A 24,502-nucleotide genomic window follows, 5' to 3' on the forward strand; every position below is an offset into this window, starting at 1 on the left:
TCTTTAATGTAGCGACGTAAAAATTAGCTTTAGCTTCGCTCGCTAATTGTGGCGATTAAAAACTTGGAAATTAAAGTTTGATTTAAAATAAACCGGGAGTCGCCACCGATCCTTTTTCTAGGTGTGATCGGACACCTATTAGATTTCCTTTTTTAAAAACGAGAAAAAGGCCGAGTTAAGGTCTACGTTAAAAAGCCAGAGAAAAATTAGGGTTCGGGAGTCGGTTACGCGCGAGGAAGGTATTAGCACCCTCGCGACGCCCAAAAATTGGTATCTCATAAACAAGTGTTGTCTTGATTTTCAAAAATATGAGTTCAAAGTAATATTCAATCGTGATCCGATTCAAAACACGAAAACTTTCAATTTTTGATTTCCCTTTTTTTGAGAAGGGTATACCGATTAAACACGAATGATTTAATTCCACTCAACATAGCAATGGAACCGTCGACTTGGTATTAAACCGATATGTTGCCTTTGATTATCGAAATTAATTTAGAAACAAAAACGTGATTTTTTAAAGCGTGTAAGACAAAAGCGAATCTGAAATAAATAAACAAATGAAAGGACTAGGTATTCATATTTAAGCAAATGACAAACATAACAAAAATATTAAAACAATAACCGTGCATGCAAGATTAAATGTAATAATAATATTAAATACGAGAAAACAATGAATATATATACATGATATTAAGAATATATACACAATATATTTTGCACACACATATATAAGTAATAATAGTGTTGGAAATGTACTACATATATTATTTGAGCTAGTAGTGATAAAATAAATAATTAATAATATTGGAGTATATACATGGTAGTAAATAATTAAAATATATATATACGTATACATAATTTCAATGTTCAAAACATATTAATATTAGTAGTAATAATATTACATAGAGATGTACTTATATATATACATAAGAGACATATACCTATAGAATAAAATACACAAATAACACAATATTTAATATATACATAATACAAAAAGGTAGTGTACGTATGATAAATATAGAATACACATAATATATACATATATAACAAAGCACACACTGTATATTACAATAGTAATAGTATTGAGACACGAGGAAAATAAGTATGATATAATTGAAACACCATATTCAATAAAAGTAATAAAATAATGGGAATAAACCTACATACAAGAGTATATATATATATATTTAAGCATGCATATAATAGTATCAATATTAGTAATAAGTATAATAATAGTATTGAAATATGAAAACAAGTAGAGCATTAAAACACCAAAATAAAATAACTAGAAAGAAACTAAATATGAACGCATACATACAGACGCATACAATAAGAGTATATGCCAATATATATAGTAACAACGATGATAATAATAATAATAACAATACTAATTATAAAAATAACAAGGACATTTAATAAATATACGAAAATAAGCGGAGAAAGGACTGAAATTAAAATAAAACGAAGTTATAGGGCCAATTTAAAAAGAAATAAAGTGGAGGACTTAATTACAACACGCGCGTAACTAGAAGGGTCAAAAGCACAATAAATCCATATGTTAAAACGCTGCGCAGCGTGGGGGACCAGAATGAAATCAGGGCAAAACAACGGGGCCGAATTTAAAGTATAAAAAACTTGATTATAAACGTTGAAAAGCGGAGGGCCAAGCTGCGCAAATAGCCCCTCCCTTAAAAAACACGCGGATCCCCTGGTCGGACGGGTCGGGTCAACCCGACCCGCATCAAAACGGCGTCGTTTTACGCTTTAAGGGGGTCCAAAACGGTGCGTTTTGGACCCCTATATAAGTCAAATTTTTGTTTTGTTTTCATTTGAAAGCAGAAGAAAGAAAAAAAAGAAAAGGAGGAGAGAAAAGAGGAACAGGGGAAAGAAGAGAGGGGAGGGGGGAAGCTCCGGTCATGGGGGCCGGTCACCGGACGGCCACCGGAGGTCCGCCGGCGGCGGCCGGCCACCATGCGACGTGATGGCGGAAAGGTAAAAATCTTATTTTTATTCTGTTATTTTATTGTATTTCTTTGATAAATATATGTGTATGAATTGCCAAAAGCGAAATTAGAAAAAACAATCACCTTAGATCGGTTCGATTTTAGCTCTTGATTTGTTGATTTTGTTTTTTGTGTTGATGTCTACCTCTGATTGGTATTCTTGTTATATCTCTGACTTTTTGAAATATATGTGTATTCAAAGATCTAAAAAAGGCGTTCTGATGTTCCATTCGGCTTTTTATAGCTTTGTTTTGTTACATATTTTGTTATTATTTTTGCCATTCTTCTCTGCTTTTTGTCTGCTTTGTTGTTTGTTGTTTTGCAGGCATGGGCGATGGTGGCATGGGGAGTGCTGGCGCTGTGGTTGGGCGTCTTGGTGGGGTTCGATCTTGGTCGACGCATAAGTGGGGGCTAGGGTTAGGTTTAGTGGGCCGTTCGGGTTTGGGCTGGTGTTATGGGTTTAGGTTAGTTGGGGTTATTGGGTTTTTGTGTATTGGGTTTTGGGTTTGTAAGGGTTTGGGGGTTATTGAATGGGTTTAGTTAGGTTTAATGGGCTTAGGGTCTAGTTGTTGGGGTTAGCTAAGTCCTATTGTAATGTATTTGGGCCTGAGTCTCATAAACGGCCTAAAATTGGCCTATAACAGCTGCCCCTCTTTGCTCATTGTCGTGTAACGGGAATAGAGCAAAGACATAAAGAAAGGCCAATTTTGCTCCGTCTTGCCGAGTCTTGAGTTCATCGGTGCTCTTCTTGTTCAAATAGTTTCCTTCTAGTCCATCTCATCTTGTAGCTTTGGTTCAATCCACCGCATTTTCTGATATATGTCTTGTAACTTTAAGGATATGAAATTTGCGACTTCAATCTGCACTTTTATCACTTCAGTGAGACGAGATTCGTGATCTTCTCTTCTGTAACTCTAGCGAGGCAAGATCTGATATCCTCGATCAGCTCTACTGCAACTTCAAGGAGACCGGACCTGCAACTTTGACCTACTTCACCGCACTTGTGGTATCCAAATCTCGGCGGTGAACAAAGGCTCAACACATTCCTCATAATATGGGTTGATTTTTGAAACATAGAAATTAAAAGCAGAAATTAAAAGGCTCAACTCACCTCTCGCAACATGAGTTAATAATTTGAAAAGTAGATTTTGAGAAACGAAAATTAAAGGCTCAACTCACCTCTCGCAACATGAGTTAATAATTTGAAAAGTAGATTTTGAGAAACGAAAATTAAAGGTTCAACTCACCTCTCGCAATATGAGTTGATCTTTGAAAAGTAGATTTTGAAAAACGAAAATTAAAGGCTCAACTCACCTCTCGCAACATGAGTTAATAATTTGAAAAGTAGATTTTGAGAAACGAAAATTAAAGGCTCAACTCACCTCTCGCAATATGAGTTGATCTTTGAAAAGTAGATTTTGAAAAACGAAAATTGAAGGCTCAACTCACCTCTCGCAATATGAGTTGATCTTTGAAAAATTAAAAAAAACAGAAATTGAAAATAGAAATTAAAAAGACTCAACTCACCTTTCGCAATATGAATTAACTTTTGAAAATATAATTTGAAAATACCTTAGCGTGCAAGGCTCAACTCACTTCTCGCAATATGAGTTGATTTTAGATTTAATAGAATTGAAATTACCTCAGCGTGCTCGAGGTTCAACTCACTTCTCGCGATATGAGTTGATTTTTGAAACATAAATTGAAATTACCTCAACGTGTCTTGGGGCTCAACTCACCTCTCGCAATATGAGCTGATTTTCTTGGAAAACATGAATTTAAGAAGCAGAAATTGAAAATACCTCAGCGTGTTCTCGAGGCTCAACTCATTCTCGCAATATGAGTTGATTTTTGAGACATAAATTGAAATTACCTCAACGTGTCTTGAGGCTCAACTCACTTCTCGAAATATGAGCTGATTTTCTTGGAAAACATGAATTTAAAAAGCAGAAATTGAAAATACCTCAGCGTGCCCTGAGGCTCAACTCACTTCATAATATGAGTTGATTTTGAGACATAAATTGAAATTACCTCAACGTGTCTTGAGGCTCAACTCACTTCTCGAAATATGAGCTGATTTTCTTGGAAAACATGAATTTAAAAGCGAATTGAAAATACCTCGGCGTGCCTCGAGGCTCAACTCACTTCTCGCAATATGAGTTGATTTTTGGAAAAACAAAATTGGAGGATGAAATTGGACATCAAAAATATCAAAACTCGTCATTTGGTAGAATTCAAGTGTCTTTTCATTTGATTCAATGCGACTCTCATTCCAGTTTCTTGCTCATTGAGTACAGTATATGCCATACATGATGTTATCATGATATGCACATGTTTGTCTTAAATGCCTTTATGTCTACATGATTATGCAGTGCTCCTTAAGTATGTTTGTCGTTTGTCCTTTTTCGTCTCGATTCTTGTGATGGTCTATATTTATTACTTCGGCTCTTTACTTTCTCTTTACGCCATATACCCGTCTTCAAGCTTCACAAGTAATCGACGTTTCTCAGATAACGCTCTTTTGCCCCTTCTTGAACTTTGTTATTGCTTTGAGGCTCTTTATCAAATTTTCATCTAGGTAATGCTTATCATTTCTTTTGTTTAGAGTATGTCATTTCACTATTTATCATTAAATGAACACATAATGAGATGCATGAAAATGGTCAGGTGGGGACAAAAAGGATATCTCATACTCCTTTATTTCAAATGTGGCAAACAAAGAAAGTTAATTAATGATAGTACAAATGTGCAAAGAAGAGATCGTATTCAATGGATACAAATGCTTTAGATATTTGACACATGAACTCTTCACGTTCCTCAATCAAGAATCTTTTAGAGTCGGCTCCTCTTGCAGAAGATTTGAGCTTCAGAGATGCTTCACATACCGCAGATCTCCTTTGTTTGTCGTCTGATTTAGAATGCCTTGCCTTGTAAACTGAATATTTGTTCCATTAGAACGCCCTCTTGGGTTTTCATTCTAATCTTTTATGTTTAACCAAAGCGCCCTTTTCGGGTTTTCGCTCTGATCCCCCCCTTTTTTTTTTTTTTTTTTAGATGCCCTTTTCGTGTTTTCATCTCAAGCATAATATTTCTTCACTGCATCTGAGTTTACTGGATTCGGTAGCTCCTTCCCATCCATCTCGGTAAGGATCAAAGCTCTTCCTGAGAATGTCTTTTTTACGACGTACGATCCTTCCCAGTTTGGTGCCCATTTCCCTCGCAGATCTTTTTGTATTGGGAGAATTTTTCTCAGCACGAGTTCTCCTTCGTGGAATTCTCTTGGTCGTACCTTCTTGTCATGGGTGCGATCATTCTCTTTTGGTACATTTGCCCGTGACAAATTGCCTTTAGACGTTTTTCTTCAATGAGGTTCAACCGATCATATCTAGCTCGAATCCATTCGCTTCTTCTAACTCGATTCCATCAATACTGCAGAGAGGGATCTCAACCTCGATGGGTAGCACGACTTCCATTCCATAGACTAGAGAGAAAGGAGTTGCTTAGTAGATGTTCGCACAGATATGCGATATGCAAACAAAGCAAATGGAAGTTTTCGTGCCAATCTTTATATGTCTCATCATTTTCCCAATGATCCTCTTGATGTTCTTGTTAGTCGCCTCAAAATTTCGTTCATCTTTGGGCGATAGGCGAGGAATTATGATGCTTTATTTTGAATTGCTCGCACATTTCTTTCATCATCTTATTGTTCGATTCGTGGCATTATCTGAAATGATTCTTTCAAGCAAACCTTACGGCAAATGATTTCCTTTTTCAAAAACTTGCAAACTGCAGTCTTCGTCACATTGGCAAACGGCGGCTTCTATCCATTTTGTGAAGTAATCGATAACCACAAAATGAATCGATGTCCATTTGATGCTTTTGGAGAAATTGGCCTATAACATCCATGCCCCACATAGAAAAAGGCCACGGAGAAGTCATGACGTGAAGGGCGAAGGGCTACATGAATTTTATCGCCATAGATTTGACATTTGTGGCATTTTTCGCAAAACTAATACGATCGCTTTCCATCGTCAACCAAGAGTAACCGAGTCTCATAATCTTTTCGCCATCTGAAACCATTGGCATGTGTCCCACGATTCCTTCATGGACATCTTCAAGTATCTTTCGCTTCGACATCATCCACGCATCTCAAAAGTATTTGATCCTTTCCCTTTATATAGGATATCCCCATCAAGAACGAATCCTGCGCCATTCTTCCGATTGTTCTTTTGTCGTTCTCATTTGCTTGTTCGGGATAGCTTTGATTCTTGGTATATTCTAAGATATCGTAGAACCATGGTCGTCCGTCGCCTCTTTCTCAATGCTACAACAAAGGTGCGGGGACCTCGATATGCTCATTTTGAGGGCATTATTTACCTTCTTTACTTGCTTTGAACATTGAAGCCAAAGTGGCCAAGGCATCCGCCGATTGGTTCTCTTCTCGTGGAAGTAATGAAAAGTTATTTCTTTGAATTCCTTGATTAATCCAACCACTAAATTGCTGTACTTAATCAATTTTGAGTCACTCACTTCCCACTCTCCACGAATTTGGTAAATCACTAATTTGAGTCTCCGATACCTCCAAGATCTCGATGTTTCGCTCGATAGTGCATGAAGCCCTCGTCTGAGCCTCATATTCTCGCGATATTATTGGTACGAAGAAGTTCGATCTTGCGGTGAACGGATAATGATTCCGTCTGGTGATACCAGATTACTCCAATTCCATGCCCTAACGCATTCGACGCACCATCAAAGCACATCTTCCATGACCTCTCTTTTGATAACTCGAATTCTATTTCTAAGATGCACATTAAGTCTTCGTCTGGGAAATCGAATCTTAAAGGCTCATATTCTTCTGTTGTTCGAGCTGCTAGAAAATCAGCTATTGCGCTCCCTTTTATCGACTTCTGACTTACATAAGCAATGTCATATTCTGAGAGGAGAATCTGCCATCGCGCCATTCTTCCTGATAGTGCCGGCGATTCCATCATGTATTTTATCGGGTCCAACTTTGAAATCAACCATATCGTATGGTACAACATGTATTGTCTAAGTCTCCGAGCTACCCAAACCAGGGCGCAACAATATTTCTCGATGGACGAATATTTTGCTTCATATTCAGTGAACTTTTTGCTGAGGTAGTAGATCGCTTTTTCTTTCTTTCCTGACTCGTCGTGTTGCCCCAGTATGCAACCCATTGAACTTTCGAACACAGCCAAATACAATATCAAAGGTCTTCCAGGAGTTGGCGGTACTAGAACTGGAGGACTAGACAAATATTGTTTTATCTTATCAAAGGCCACCTGGCATTCCTCGTTCCATTCTCCCGGGTTATGTTTTCGAAGAAGCCGAAAGATTGGGTCGCATTGGTTGGTAAGTTGAGCGATAAATCAGGCGATGTAGTTTAATCTCCCTAAAAATCCTCTAACTTCCTTTTGCGTGCGCGGAGGTGGTAATTCTTGGATGGCTTTTATTTTATCTGGATCAACCTCAATACCTCTTTTACTGACAATGAAGCCTAGCAACTTTCCCGAGGTAGCCCCGAATGTACATTTGGCTGGATTAAGCTTTAGTGAAACTTTCTCACCTCTCGAACAACTTCTTGAGGTTCACCACATGCTCTTCTTCCCTCGGATTTAGCAATCATGTCGTCGACGAGACCTCTATTTCTTTGTGCATCATGTCATGGAATAACGTTACCATAGCCCTCGATATATTGCCCCAAAGATTCTTTAACCCGAATGGCATCACCTTGTAGCGTAGCGTTCCCCACATTGTTATGAAGGTAGTTTCTCCATATCCTCGGGGCCATCTTGATCTGATTATACCCGAGAATCGTCCATGAAAGAAAACAATGAATGTTTTCTTTGTGTTGTCCACCAACGTGTCAATATGTGGCAAGAGAAAATTATCTTTTGGGCTTGCTCGATTCGGTCGCAGTAATCCACGCACATTCGTACTTTTCCATCTTTCTTTGGTACCGGACTATGTTAGCCACCCATTCCGGATATTTGGAGGATTGTAGGAAGCCGCGTCACAACCGCTTTTGACTTCCTCTTTTATCTTCAACAACATTTGGGTCTCATCCGTCTTAATTTTTCTTGGATAGGCTTGCATTCGCTTTAATGGGAGCTTATGGACCACTAAATCTTCATCTAGCCACGGCATGTCCTGGTATGACCATGCAAAAACATCTTTGTATTCATGAGTAAAGTGATCAAACTATGCCGTACTCTCTCAAATAGAAGTCCCAATCTTCACTCCTTGTTTCCTCTCTTGATTGCCCAAATTTATTGTTTCCAGATTCTTCATGAGGTAGAATCTGCTTATCCTCTTGCTCCACCATTCTTAACAATTCAGAGACGAGACATAATCTTCAGCATTTTCTTCGGCTTCAAATTCTCCTAAGCAAACAGCCTTCTCAAAATCGATTTCAAGATTCGTAACGGGCTTATTCATGTCGTCAATATCTGAGCACCTGAAAGTTGAAATAGAAAAGGAAGCTATAGGGGGACATCCAAGTATTGGAAACAACAAACAAAATGTTATGTCATGGTAATGAGGCAAATGTAAAGATAGGCTATGAAATGAGAAAATGATCATGAAATTAGTGATAACGCGGAAAATCGTGACAAAATGCATTTCATCGATATTCATTTAAATGATAAAGAGCGAATGCAAGCTCTTACAAAAGAATTCTATTATATCTAAGGATACAATAGAAGGTTAATGTTTAGCATTACTCTGAAGATTTGTAAACTATAAGAAGCTCCTCAGTAGTCCAATTGTTCAACATAAAACCAGGAGGGCAAAGGCGTATCCTCGAGACATCTTTACTTGCACCAGCTTCTTTGTCGATGACACTTATACTGACATTCTGAAAACCCCTTTCAATTAACCCCAAAGATGTTTCAGTAGATCATCTTGTCCGGTACAACATTCCGCAGATGTAAATGTTTTTGACAAATGAGGGTACTCTATCGGTTCCCATTCTGGTTCTCGGCCTAAAGTTCTTGCAATTCTTCTCTCTTGATCCTTCTTCCACTGTCTTCTTCTTTGACGCATGTCAGGCTGGAACCCCAAACCGTATCGGGCCTTGTGGTACACTGGCTTTAAAGCCCTAACTATTCCTTGTAGATGTCTCCCTAAACCTCTTCTCGACGAGCTCCTCTTCCTCAAATCAACTTGACACCCATTCGGTATTTTTCGACGGTTTGGCATCGAATTTTGTTTTCTTCAGCGATGAAAGTGGCATTGACGAATTCGAGGATCGAAAGGAACATTCCACTGCGTCCTTGCTTACTTCCGGTATGGCGATCAGCAGAGATAGATGCGACAATGTCTTCTTCACCTCGACCGTGACCAAACACCATCCATGATAAATTTCAACTTTTGATGGAGGGATGATGGAACCGCTCCAGCAGAATGGATCCAAGGTCTTCCCAAAAGGCGCTTATAAGAGGGTGTAATGTCCATGACTTGGAACTCGACCTCATAGATGTAAGGGCCCACTTCCAAAGGGATTTCGATCTTTCCCATGACTTCGCTACCGTCTCCGTCGAATGCCCTTACCATGGAATGACAGGCCTTAAGTAGGACAAATCCATCGGTATTCGGAAAGCGTGGCCAATGGCATAACATTTAATGCTGACCTATTATCGATGAGTACGTTCGGTATTATGTAGCCCTTGCAGCGAGTCGTGATATGCAGCGCTTTCACCGAGCCTCTACCATTTGGCGGTATCTCGTCATCACTAAAAGAGATGAAATTGTCTGCATTCAGATTGTTTACCCATCTATCAAGCTTTTCGACGGATATGTTGTTGGCCACATAAGCTTGATTTAACACCTTCAATAAAGCATTCCGATGTGGCTCTGAATTTAACAGTAGAGATAGAACTGAGATTCGTCTTTGGCTGCTTGCTCAATTGTTCCACCACACTATACTCGCTGTGCTTGATAAATTTTAAGAATTCTTGAGCTTCTTCCTCATTCACAGGCTTTTTAGTTTCTTGCACGGGTGGAATTTCTTGCTCGACTTTGATTTCGTGCATCACTGCTTTCCCTTTTTGTTTCAAGTCGCTACTTTTCTTTATCGGTTCAACTTCTTTAGAATAGCACCGTCCACTACGGGTAAAATGACCTACTTCCCCAATGTCTTCGGGCCAGGCTTCAAGCTTTTCACCTTCAGTGTAACGATGTTGACATCATACTTCCACAGATCGCTTTTATTGTCCTTATAGGGAAAGGAGATGGTACTTCAATTATCATTTTGGTTTCACCGCTCCTTCTTGGCGCCATAATAGATTATTAACGATTCGGTCGGCGCTATATGGGAAACCCGATGATTGATTGTCGAGGCACATATTTCTCCACCGTCGGCCTCTTTGGCTTTACAAAAATCCCAATCTCCTTATTGTCCATCATACTTTGCAAGAACTTCAATTCCTTACAGATGAATGTTATGCTCCCCAATACCATGGAGCTTGCAAAAGCGTGACCTTTTGCATCTTCTCCTTTGGATACTCGTTAAAACGACAGAGCAACCCTTTCTCACTTAGTATCTCCTGATTCTCTGCAGAGGTGTTCGTACTTGAAACCCATCTTCTATTTTGTTGTTTATCCTCCTCTCTCATCAAGGCCACATTCCCTTCGGTGTGGTTTGGGAATGGATTCTGTCTCATCGCCAGTACCATCGAATCGCAAAATGCCCGCATCGATGAGCCCTTGAACTCTCCTTTTGAAAGCAAGACAATTCTCGATGAGAATGCCCTGGTTCCCCGCATGGTATGCGCAACTAGCATTTGGATCGTACCATTTTGGGTATGGAGGTTTAAGGGGCCATGTAATGGGGAGATATCAATTGTTTCTCCGAAGTTTTGGGTACAGTTCCCCATATGATCTGAGAATAGGGGTGAATTGCTGTCTCTCAGGATTAGGCCTTGTTGGTCTTGGTTCATTTCTGGGTTGGCTTTGAGTGGGCAGAGTGTTTTGTGGAAATGTGGTGACGGGCCTTTGGTTATTCATGGCGATATCTGGTGGGGACGGATGTGATGCTTGGTAGTAAGGTGTTTGAGGAGGGTAATGGAAATTCGGGGGTGGATAATTTCGAGGTCGGGGTTGGTTAGAATACAAATTGGGAACGTAATGACTCCCAGTTCCCACCATGTGGGCTTCTGGCTCTTTCTTCCTTACGGTCTCGCTTTTCTTGAGCCTTCTGATCCTTCCATTCTGCTGCCCTTAACGGCATTCTCTATGAGTTCACCAGATATTACGATATCCGAAAAATCCTTCGTAGCACTTCCCACCAACTTGTCATAGAACGGTGCTTTCAGAGTATTGATGAAAAGGACTGTTATCTTAGTCTTAGTCGATGGAGGCTCCACTTGGGCCGAGATATCTCTCCATCTTTGCGATATTGTCTAAAGGATTCTCGCTGGTTTCTTCTCCATCATTTGCAAGGTCATACGATGCCGCACCATCTCCGATACATGCTTGTACTGATCGCAAAATGCTGACGCCAAGTCTTTCCAGGATCGAATCTTTTCTCTACTAAGTTGATTGTACCACCGGAGAGCTGACCCTGTTAGACTATCTTGGAAGCAATGTATGAGTAGTTTATCCTCGTTCACATAACCAGTCATTTTTCGACAAAACATGACGAAATGCGCCTTTGGACATCTTGTCCCATCATACTTCTCAAAATTAGGTACTTTAAACTTTGGGGACAAAATCAGATCGGGTACCAGACTGAGTTCTTTGGCACGTAGTGCGGAGAAGACTTCAGTGCCTTCTATCGCTTTGAGTCTTTCCTCTAGACTCCTATATTTTGCGTCATGGTTATCCGATTTCAACTTGGCTACCTCTGCTGGGTCATCCAGGTCTGGAACTAGTGGATCAGCAGGACCTTCCCCTGGGCTTGACGCGAATATTCCTTGCCCCAAATTAGTGGGTGGAGCAGGTGGCATGGGTCGATGTTCCAAGCCAGTGGGTTCCCCTTGAGTGCACCCTCTTTGTATTGTATATGCGAATGGTGGAGTGAATCCTGGGGGATAGAGTGGATCCTGATCGTGGTGAATTCTTGATCGAGATTCTTCAATGTCAGGGCTCCGCATGGGTCCTTTCCCTTTAACTAGAGCTGACATCATCTCCATCATTTTGGCCATTTGATCTCTTTGCTCGAGTGATTCCTCTCGAGATCTCATCATTAGGTCTCTCGTCTCTTGTTGTGATTTGGCCAGTTGCTCTTGTAATTCTTTTTGAGTCCTTTCCATCCTTTCAATTCTCTCATTGAATTCAGCTTCCATCACTCTAGCTTGTCGGCGCGTTTTATACTGATGACGTGGTTCCAGTCTTGTGGTATTACAACTGCGAATTATATATTTTGTCTTCAGCGACCGAGTATGGGATATGCAATGTATGGATGAATGCATGAATGAATGTACGAATGTCAAAATGTTAGTATGTTAATTATGCAAGGAATGTAAAAAATTGGTGTTAATTTCAAGGTAGCCCCATATTTAGGCATTCCATTGATCAACATAGCCTATTACACAAAGTTTCCATTTTTCAACGGTTACACAAATTTCCTAGCCATATTGCCTTGTTTCTTTACTTGCTCTAAAAACTCTAATATGTTCGATCTTTGGCTCGGAGGGAATTGGTAACTGAGAACTTCGGCTTCATCTGATAATTGAACAATTTGCATAGCTGCTTTGCGAATTTCATTGATCAAGAAGTCGAGTTGCATTTCTCTTTCTTTGAGGGATCCTTCATACGCGTGAATGTCCCTATCGATCGCTCACTCTTTTCTTCTAGAGCCTTGTGAGGCTATCTAGTTGTTGTTGATGAGATTGCAGCATATTTTCTAGATCTCGTGTTTTCCTTTTTAATTCTTGATGTTCAGACTGACTTTTTGCCAATTCTGCAGTCGCTATTTCATACTCGGCGTTCTTCCTTCTTAACTCTATCAAAGCGCGCACAGCATTTTCCTCCTCTTTCTTTACTTTTCCCTTCCAAAACTCCATTCCTCCCTTGATATTGCTAATTTCTTCCTTCCATTCTGCTGTCGGCTTGCCCAACCCGCTATTCTTTATAGTGTTTCTTAATTTCTTGTTTTCCAAATGAAGGTCCCTTAAGTCGTTTCTCACAATCTCGGCTTCTCTTTGTATTTTTTCAGTTCTGGATCTTTCAACCTGAACTTCGATCCTCAGTTGATAGTTTTCTTCTTGAAGGGCACTAAGGTCTCGAGACATCTTGGCCTTTTCGCGTTCGAATTCTTGTCTTGCCATTTCTAGCTCAGACGGCGTTTCCTTCGAGAAAGGATTCTAGATGGGGTGGTTTGTTGACGAGATTTGCTGACTATTTACCCGTTGCTTCCTCCATGCGTCGTAATCTTGGGTAAGGGTATCGGCATACAAGGCTAATTCCATGAAATGAATTTCCTTCCAAGACTTTGCAGTGTCTCGGACTCTCTTCATATATCCTTCACCCGTGAAAGCGAACTCGAACTGTGCTAATCCTCCGATTATGGGAGGAATTGTCGCAAGAAAATTGCCTTTGGACCAATAGCGGAGCATATCCGACTCCTCCCCATAACCCAAGTAAAGGTACCCAATCTTGGCTTCTACATTTGTATAGCAGTAATGAAGGACGGATCCAGAGTGCTCTCCATGTTATATCCTCGGCCAAGATTCGAAAGATCGATACCCAATGTTGCTCGGTGACTTCCTTCGACCATTCTTTCTTGAGGTAAGCTTTAGCGGGAGAATGTTTTAGAAAACATATGGAATGGAGTGCGCTCTACCTTCCGAAGTGACTCAAAATCCAAACATTGAGCAATCACGCATCCGATAAATCGCCCCTCCCTTTTCTTCGACAACTACTCGGGGACACGAAGGTCTCGGCTAGGATGGTTGGGACAGGTTGATTCCTTGTTTTAACCTTTCAAGAAATCAACTATCGCCACTCGAGATGTCCGAGAACCTTTGGGAAAATAACCGGACCATAAATGGCCAAAGCGAATAGATTTACCCTTTTCAAAGATGTCGGGATGGTTCGAGTCAAATCTCGTAGGGAGGACCATGGAATGCAAATGGTTTCGTTCTTCTTCTTCATCTGCTTTTTCAGCCCATGCATCGGTCATGTCTGTCGGTCTCACTAACTTTTTCTTGAAGGTCATCGGCTTAGGCTCCTTCACATATATTTTGCGAATTGTACATTGTCGATATCTGAGTAAAGCAAAGATACTCTTCTATGGTTGGAGTCATATCTTCTTGATTGAAGGTGAAACACCGATAAGTCGGGTCCCGAACCGAACCATGGCTTGAATCAACTGTTCGTCTACACGGATGGTGATCAGGTGAGCTATATCTCCATACCTCTCGGTGAAAATGTCTCTAGTGTCCGAACCCCATCGATTCCAAATTTGAACCAAATCTTGAGGTTATTTTGGCGAACATTCGCAGTTATTTATTCGGGCAAATTGGCAGCACACCTTTCCACAAGACTATCCCCCTTGTCCCTCTGAGTTTTTAGAGACCAGTCCCGAACCACGGCATTCTTCTCGGTGATTTGTGTAATTTACTCCTCCATCAGAAACCCGTTTTTTGGCAACCAACCTTTAATCAACACCTTCCTAATATGATGCCTATGATGCATGATGAAAATAAAAACAAACAAACTTGGTTAGTAAACACAACAAATATAATTTGAAAAATAAACTAAACTACCCGATCCAATTATTTTGCATAAATAGTGTAAATGAAAGGCATTTTCCCCGTGTACTTATTTTGGTGACTATTAGCGGACAGAGGTTCGGCATGGCTCTAATTGGATAGCTCGTATGGTTCATTATATGTAGTCTCGGTTCTAGACAGGTACTCGAATTACTCATACTATCATCTGCTAAGATTAGCACGAAGCCTCGGTCATAACCCATCACAGGCTCACGAGTTCAATTCGAGGGATTACATTTACTTATGCCTATGCGGAGGGACAAGTTAACTCACGAAAGCATAAGCCATATGTAACCCGAAAGTATTCACTAGCCTGTGCGGAGGGACGAGTTAACTCACGAAGGCGTAGCGTTTACTTTCATCTAAACGGACGGAGCCCGGGTAGAGAGCTCATGTTATGCGAAAATGCAAGTGCGCGGTATGTGAGGGAAAACTTCATAAACCGTTGCGTTTTACTTAAAAACTAAACCGAAATTAAAACCATAAAAATTGAAAGCTAAAAAACAACCAAATAAGTAAACATGATACAAATGCATGAATTTTGAAAATGAGATTTTCGGATCACGACCAAATATTTACTTTGAACAAGGAAATTTGAAAGTTTTGACAAAACGTGTTTAATTCCAGACACGACTCTCAAAAAAGGGTCCCAGTGGAGTCGCCAACAGAAGCGACGTAAAAATTAGCTTTAGCTTGATCGCTAATTGTGGCGATTAAAACTTGGAAATTAAAGTTTGATTTAAAATAAACCGAGTCGCCACTGATCCTTTTTCTAGGTGTGATCGGACACCTATTAGATTTCCTTTTTTTTAAAAACGAGAAAAAGGCCGAGTTAAGGTCTACGTTAAAAAGCCAGAGAAAAATTAGGGTTCGGGAGTCGGTTACGCGCGAGGAAGGTATTAGCACCCTCGCGACGCCCAAAAATTGGTATCTCATAAACAAGTGTTGTCTTGATTTTCAAAATATGAGTTCAAAGTAATATTCAATCGTGATCCGATTCAAAACACGAAAACTTTCAATTTTGATTTCCTTTTTTGAGAAGGGTATACCGATTAAACACGAACCCATTTAATTCCACTCAACATAGCAATGGAACCGTCGACTTGGTATTAAACCGATATGTTGCCTTTGATTATCGAAATTAATTTAGAAACAAAACGTGATTTTTAAAACGTAAGACAAAAGCGAATACGAAATAAATAAACAAATGAAAGGACTAGGTATTCATATTTAAGCAAATGACAAACATAACAAAAATATTAAAACAATAACCGTGCATGCAAGATTAAATGTAATAATAATATTAAATACGAGAAAACAATGAATATATATACATGATATTAAGAATATATACACAATATATTTTGCACACACATATATAAGTAATAATAGTGTTGGAAATGTACTACATATATTATTTGAGCTAGTAGTGATAAAATAAATAATTAATAATATTGGAGTATATACATGGTAGTAAATAATTAAAATATATATATACGTATACATAATTTCAATGTTCAAAACATATTAATATTAGTAGTAATAATATTACATAGAGATGTACTTATATATATACATAAGAGACATATACCTATAGAATAAAATACACAAATAACACAATATTTAATATATACATAATACAAAAAGGTAGTGTACATATGATAAATATAGAATACACATAATATATACATATATAACAAAGCACACACTCGTATATTACAATAGTAATAGTATTGAGACACGAAGAGAATAGTATGATATAATTGAAACACCATATTCAATAAAAGTAATAAAATAATGGGAATAAACCTACATACAAGAGTATATATATATATATATATATTTAAGCATGCATATAATAGTATCAATATTAGTAATAAGTATAATAATAGTATTGAAATATGAAAACAAGTAGAGCATTAAAACACCAAAATAAAATAACTAGAAAGAAACTAAATATGAACGCATACATACAGACGCATACAATAAGAGTATATGCCAATATATATAGTAACAACGATGATAATAATAATAATAACAATACTAATTATAAAAATAACAAGGACATTTAATAAATATACGAAAATAAACGGAGAAAGGACTGAAATTAAAATAAAAACGAAGTTATAGGGCCAATTTAAAAAAGAAATAAAGTGGAGGGACTTAATTACAACACGCGCGTAACTAGAAGGGTCAAAAGCACAATAAATCCATATGTTAAAACGCTGCGCAGCGTGGGGGACCAGAATGAAATCAGGGCAAAACAACGGGGCCGAATTTAAAGTATAAAAAACTTGATTATAAAACGTTGAAAAAGCGGAGGGGCCAACTGCACAAATAGCCCCTCCCTTAAAAACACGTGGATCCTCAGTGGACGGGTCGGGTCAACCCGACCCGCATCAAAACGGCGTCGTTTTCTGCTTTAAAGGGGGGTCCAAAATGGTGCGTTTTGGACCCCTATATAAGTCAAATTTTTTTGTTTTGTTTTCATTTGAAACAGAAGAAAGAAAAAAAAAGAAAAGGAGGGAGAGAAAAGAGGGAACGGGGAAAGAAGAGAGGGGAAGGGGGAAGCTCCGGTCATGGGGGTTGGCCACCGGACGGCCATCGGAGGTCCGGGCTTGGCTTGGCCACCACCGCACGATGTGGCGGAAAGGTAAAAATCTTATTTTTTATTCTGTTATTTTATTGTATTTCTTTGATAAATATATGTGTATGAATTCGCCAAAAGCGAAATTAGAAAAAACAATCACCTTAGATCGGTTCGATTTTAGCTCTGATTTGTTGATTTTGTTTTTTGTGTTGATGTCTACCTTGACCGGTATTCTTGTTATATCTACTGACTTTTTCAAATATATGTGTATTCAAAGATCTAAAAAAGGCGTTCTGATGTTCCATTCGGCTTTTTATAGCTTTGTTTTGTTACATATTTTGTTATTATTTTACCATTCTTCTCGCTTTTTGTCTCTGTTGTTGTTTTTGCTTTTGCAGGGCATGGGCGATGGTGGCATGGGAGGCATGGCGCCTTGAGGTTGGGCGTCTTGGTGGGGTTCAATCTTGGTCGACGCAAGTGGGGCTAGGGTTAGGTTTAGTGGGCCGTTCGGGTTTAATGGTGTTATGGGTTTAGGTTAGTTGGGGTTATTGGGTTTCGTGTATTGGGTTTTGGGTTTGTAAGGGTTTGGGGTTATTGAATGGGTTTAGTTAGGTTTAATGGGCTTAGGGTCTAGTTGTTAGGGTTAGCTAAGTCCTATTGTAATGTATTTGGGCTGAGTCTCATAAACGCCCAAAATTGGCCTATAACATTTAACATATATCAATATTTCATTTGAAATAATAGCCTATTTAGGAATAAAATCAAATAATAAAGGCTTGCTTTAAAAAACAATTTTAATAGAATGATAAAGATTATTTAATTTTCTTTTAAAAAAGAAAGATTATTTAATTTAAATTTATGTATGAAAATTTCCTCAACTAAACTTAAAAGTTAAAGATTTAAATATTAGACACGATATTATTATAAGTGGCGTTATAAACTCTAAATATAGACCATAAAACATGTATGAAGAATAAAATATATATATATTTAAAAAAATGATTTTTTAAATGTAATTAAGTAACTCTTAATAATATATTCTCATTAATTTGAACCTTCCAACATTTATTTTACCTAATTGAGTACACCAAAATTGAGGGGTAATGCTCTTTTCATTATTATAATCGCTATTCAATACTATTCAAAATTTAATTAATACCTTACACTATTCAATTTTCATTTTTTCATCTCTTTTAATGGTCAATAATAACAAATCAGGGTAATTTAGAATTAATATAAATATGTTATATATTGAATTATATATATAACAAAATATATTACTTATAAATTTTGTCTATTTTCAAAGTTGGCATATTTTAGAACAAAAGCACTTGACTATTTATTTTGAAGATATTTGAACAAGATAGAACTGAAAACATGAAAATCCATTGAGTTGAAATTGAAGACTTGAGGATTGGTTTCTTACGAATTAAGTCAGATTAGATCAAGAATCTTATGGAATTATTATCCCATGCTGATTTTTAACTTTACTTTATAAGAAAAGTGATTAGACTATGACTCTTATGTAAACAAAACTTAAATAGTATTAAACTTAAGTTTTGTCTAGTTTAAAGTAATCGAGAGACTTAGAACTTGAGAGAGCATAAATCTGTTCAAGTTAGAAACGTATATGTGATTGTTTTTTAAAGCAATCAAGGGAGTCTCTTGAGTTGCAAAACTAAGGTTTTGAGAGAGAAACTTAATGGAATAATGATATACTCTTTGTACAATAGTGAGGTTGTTAAATTGGTGAGTTCTAGACTAGTATTAGGACTTAAATAATTAATGAGTTCTGGGCAAGGCCCCGCAAATGTAGATCAAGGTTGAATTGCGTAAATAATCTTGGTATTCATCTTTACTTTTACACACTTTTAATTTTATAGTTAAAATTGTGGTCATAATTTTAATCACTATTTCAATAACAGTTTATGTTTGCAAATTAAAAGTTTTGTAAATAAAATGTTTAAAGTTGCAAGCATGTTATCAAAACATATTTTTAACCAAAAAATATTATCAAAATATTTTTAAAATGTATTTAAACTGTTTATAAAACCATAAAAATTAAAAAGAATATTTAAGATATTATTAAAATCCGTATTAACGTAATTTATGAGAATCTTAATTTTTAAATTAAATAATGTTTTAAACTAATATAAATACTATTGCAAAAGCAAAATAAAAATAGAAACAATTTGAAATTTTACAAATTTAAGAATAGTTTTGAGAAGAATATTTTTAATAACGTATTTAAATACTTAAAAATTTAAAATTTTTATATTTGTTTCTATAACAGGTTTTAAACCAATCAAAATATTGTTATAATTTTAAAATCAAAATAAATAAATCAAAATAATTAAGAATATTACTAAACCCATACAATCATAAAATTTATTCATACTATTTATAAAATTTATTGAAAATATAAAATAATTTAATATATTTTAATTTACACTTGCAAAAATATTATGCATCGCACCAATTAAAAAAACTTAATTGTATATATAAAAAATAAATTAATAATATTTTAAACATATTAAAAATAATACAAAATAAATTTTCTTTTTCCTTTTTCCTTCTTTTTCTCTCTCCTTTCCTTTATTTCCTTTTTTTTTTATTTCTCTCCCCTTCCCTCACCTAAAATCCGAACACAACTAGACATTCTCTTTTTTTATAGATAAGGATACTTAATTTGCAAATATAAATTGTGATTGAAATAGTGCTTGAAATTGTGGTCACAGTTTCAACTATAAAATTAAAAGTGTGTAAAAGTAAAGATGAATACCAAGATTATTTACGCAATTCAACTTCAATCTACATTTGCAAGGTCTTGCCCAGGACTCATTAATTATTTAAGTCCTAACACTGGTCTAGAACTCACCAATTTAACAATCTCACTATTGTACAAAGAGTATATCATTCTTCCATTAAGTTTCTCCCTCAAAACATTAGCTTTGCAACTCAAGAGACTCCCTTGATTGCTTTCAAAAACAATCACATATACGTTTCTAACTTGAACAAATTTATGCTCTCTCAAGTTCTAAGTCTCTCAGTTACTTTAAACTAGACAAAACTTAAGTTTAATACTATTTAAGTTTTGCTTACATAAGAGTCATAGTCTAATCACTTTTCTTATAAAGTAAAGTTAAAAATCAGCATAGGATAATAATTCTATAAGATTCTTGATCAAATCTGACTTAATTGGTAAGAAATCAATCCTCAAGTCTTCAATTTCAACTCAATCGATTTTCATGTTTTAATTTCTATCTTGTCCAAATATCTTCAAAATAAATAGTCAAGTGATTTTGTTTTAAAATATGCCAACTTTGAAAATAGACAAAATTATAAGTAATATATTTTGTTATATATATAAAATTATATATATAATTCAATATATAAATATTTTATATTAATTATAAATTACCCATGATTTGTTATTATTGACCATTAAAAGAGATGAAAAATGAAAATTGAATAGTGTAAGGTATTAATTAAATTTTGAATAGTATTGAATAGCGATTATAATAATGAAAAGAGCATTACCCCTCAATTTTGGTGTACTCAATTAGTTAAAAAATTGTTTGAGGGTTTAAATTAATGAGAATATATTATTAAGAGTTACTTAATTACATTTTAAAAATATTTTTTGGTAATTATTATATATTTTTATTCTTCATACATGTTTTATGGTCTATATTTAGAGTTTATAATTGTCACTTTTAATAATATAGTGTCTAATGTTTAAATCTTTAACTTTTAAGTTTAGTTGAAGAAATTTTCATACATAAATTTAAATTAAATAATCTTTCTTTTTAAAAGGAAAATTAAATAATCTTTATCATTTTATTAAAATTGTTTTTTTAAAGCAAGACTTTATTATTTGATTTTATTCCTAAATAAGCTATTATTTAAAGTGAAATATTGATATATGTTAAAGAGTTATTAAGATATAAATTAAAGATTTATTGATATATGTTCAATCTGGACATTAGAGATTTGAATCTGCACATAAACAGATTCATAATTATTTATACATCACATTACATTCAAAGGAAAAAGACCCAACCTCGACTCTAGTGCCATCATATAAATTATAGCCATCCAACAAATAGCTTGTTGGCATTATTCATATAGTTAATATATATATTAGGGATAAACTTAATGGTAGATAATTAAAAACTAAACTAGTTTTATGTAATTACCACCATTATTACTGAAATTGTAATTCACAGCATCCGTCCATCCAGCACCATCGGGTAAAAAGATGTTAGCAGTTGGGGTATTGCAAGTTTTACTCCCCACCCAATTGGGGCAATCGAAAGGTTTGTTTTCTTTATAACAGAAACGAATCTCCAGCAGCTGACTTTTAATGTTACATACAATTTGAGGCTGTTTATAGTCTTTGCGCTGCAGATTTTTCAGAATGTCGCCCACTTCGCTACCACGTTCAAATCCCAAATCTGGTTGGAGGCCCAAAAACCAAACCTCTAATCACTGATCTCCTTTAATTTGAGAGCCAACTATCAAAATAGTTACTTTTATTTAATTCGGGTTATATTTTAATCACTTATATTTGAAATAGTCACTTATGTTATCGTGGTATAATATTTTAGTCACTGAGCTGTTAATTGCCATTAACAGTGTAGTAGTAAGCTGACATAACACGTTAAATCACCATTTCAAATGAAAATTTTATATTAAATTCTATAATTGGTCCCTATATTTTTTTCATTTTAAGCAATTTAATTTTTTTTCTTTTATATTATTTTAACTTTCTTTTTTTTTTCATTCTCTTTTGCTTGTCCCTCTATTTTCTTCCCCTCATTTCCTTTAACGTAGTTTTCCTATGTTTTCCATTTGTTAAAACTAATCCACAAGCTTGTCTCACTTGAAAATATTAAATTGTTCAAAAAAATAAAAAAAAATTAGGAACTAATTTTAACAAATGGAAAACATTAAAAAAACTACGTTAAAAGAAATAGAGAATGGAGGAAAATAGAGGAAGAAGCATAAGAGAATGTAAACTAAAGAAAAAAAAAAGGAAAGTTAAAAAATATAAAAAAAATAAATTGCTTAAAACGAAAAAAATATGGGGATCTATTGTATAAATTAACCTAGAATTTTTGTTTGAAATGATGATTTAACGTGTCACGTCAGCTTATCGTTATACCGTTAATAACAATTAACGGCTCAATGACTAAAATATTACAACGCGATTACGTAAATGACTAAAACGTAACATTTCAAACATAAACGACTAAAATTTGACCTAAAGTAAATAAAAGTAATTATTTTTATAATTTAGCCTTAATGGAAATGAAACATTGTGTATGGTAAGTAATTACCTTTTTTTAAATTCTCGAATCGTTTTAGGAGGTTCAAGGGAACACTGAAATAGTCAGAAGGCTTGTTGGGGTAATCCGAACACATTCCATGTTGTTTCCATTCGTATTTCCAAAATTCCAAATTATCCTCTTCTTTTCTTCCTTGCCTTGCATAAAGATTTGGCCAATCACTCGATAATTTTTTTTGCGATGTGCTCTTCTTCAACATTTCCTACGAGTTTAATTGTGAATTAAAAAAAAAAAGTCAAATAGGATGCATGCAATTTATAATTATACTTAATTATGAGTTGAGTTAATATTAAATTTTAGGTTCAGACCTAGTCCAACCTGAAAATAAATTTAATATTTTATCCAAGTCCGATTCAAATAGAAAATGCTAAACTTAACTCTGACCTAGACGGCTTGTATTAATTTTTTTATATAAAAATAAATTTAAAAAATATAATACATAAAATACACTAAAATATTAAAATAAATATTTCCCAATAAATTAAAAATACATTAAATAAAGTTTTTATACTAAAATAACACTAAGATAGTTGCAACTTAACAAGCAAATGTCTCCAAAATAATAACAAAATTAACAATAAAATAAGAGTTATATAATATTCAAACAATAACAAGATAATAGTATCAAAACAACAACAAAATGACAGCAAATCGGTAGTAGAGAATTTTTTTTAGGAAGATTCAAGTCAGGCCAAGCTTGAGTAAAAAATCTTAATTGAGGTCCGCCTTGTTTAGAAAATGAGTCTTATTTTTTTGTCCAATCCCATTTCTCGGACTTATATTTTTGCACAAACCTTCTCACTTTTCGAGTAACTCGGTCCATAAACAGGTCTATTTATTATTCAACAAAAATATAAAACGCACGGATTGTCAATCTAAGCTTTAAGTGTTGGTTTATGAGTTTGAGTGAATTGCCTACTTGTAGTGTGCATAATAGTAATTTGCTATTATCGAGGGTGTAGGGACGAGTCCAAAATTCTTTTTAGGATAATCAAAATTGATTATAAATTTGTAAGAGTTCAAAATATAATTTTATCATGTATTAATTTATTAGTAAGATTAATTTTTTTCTTTATATGAAGACCAAAGTGAAATTTTATTATAAATTAATTATAAATTTTAAACGTTTTGAATGGCCTGCATAACATTTTTTACTATTTTTGGACCCCCACTCCCCCCTTAATTTCGTCCTTCAGTTGCAAAAAGTTATATCTTTGTATCTGACACTCGTGTATAAAACATAAAGAAATTGAAAGCAAAATGGGTTGCTTACCACAACTTCATTTGCTGAAGTAGGTTTGGTGTTGGTGCATGTAAGATCATCACAGTACGGAGGCACCGGCGTATCCTTATTATATTGTGGCCATAAACCATGGATGGTAAACCTCACTTCGGGTCTCCCTTCACACTTCTTTCCCGGAGGAGGATATAAACAAGCAGATGGTCCCCATTGCAGACTGTATTTGTAGAAATCCAAGGGTTTCACGTCGTCGTCTGAAACTACCAAGCTTACTCCGGCTAACACTACAGCTACCACCAATATTTGCGTCTTTTGCATTTTCTCTACTTTTTCTAGTTACGACTTCTCAAGTTTTTTCTTCTTGTATTAGTTTCGTATTCATGCAAGGGTTTTTATAGGAAACTTGGAATTTTTGTCTTGTAATGCAATCATGCTTCGGATTTGGCTTTGTTGAATGCTACTTTTCTTTTTCTTTTTTTTTTTTTTACATAACGGAATTAATTGAGGAGATAGAGCCAAATATGTTTATTTTCTTGGCAAGTTGAAAAAGACACTCGATTTTTTTTACATATATATATATA

At 35.6% G+C, this 24,502-nt stretch overlaps 1 protein-coding gene across 1 annotated transcript; it reads right to left on the reverse strand.

The window, feature by feature from the left end:
* Window positions 1-21,266: 21,266 nt before the first annotated feature.
* On the reverse strand, window positions 21,267-24,283 carry LOC108487880 (ribonuclease 1-like). The gene is made up of 3 exons (XM_017792220.2): window positions 23,955-24,283; window positions 22,673-22,883; window positions 21,267-21,787 (listed from the first exon to the last, which is right to left on the reverse strand). Exons 1-3 carry the CDS (start codon window positions 24,237-24,239, stop codon window positions 21,507-21,509), a joined length of 777 nt encoding a protein of 258 aa, XP_017647709.1. The 5' UTR covers window positions 24,240-24,283; the 3' UTR covers window positions 21,267-21,506.
* Between the last annotated feature and the right edge of the window lie 219 nt (window positions 24,284-24,502).

This window comes from Gossypium arboreum, chromosome 10 (assembly GCF_025698485.1).
Source record: "Gossypium arboreum isolate Shixiya-1 chromosome 10, ASM2569848v2, whole genome shotgun sequence".
Lineage (NCBI taxonomy): Eukaryota > Viridiplantae > Streptophyta > Magnoliopsida > Malvales > Malvaceae > Gossypium > Gossypium arboreum.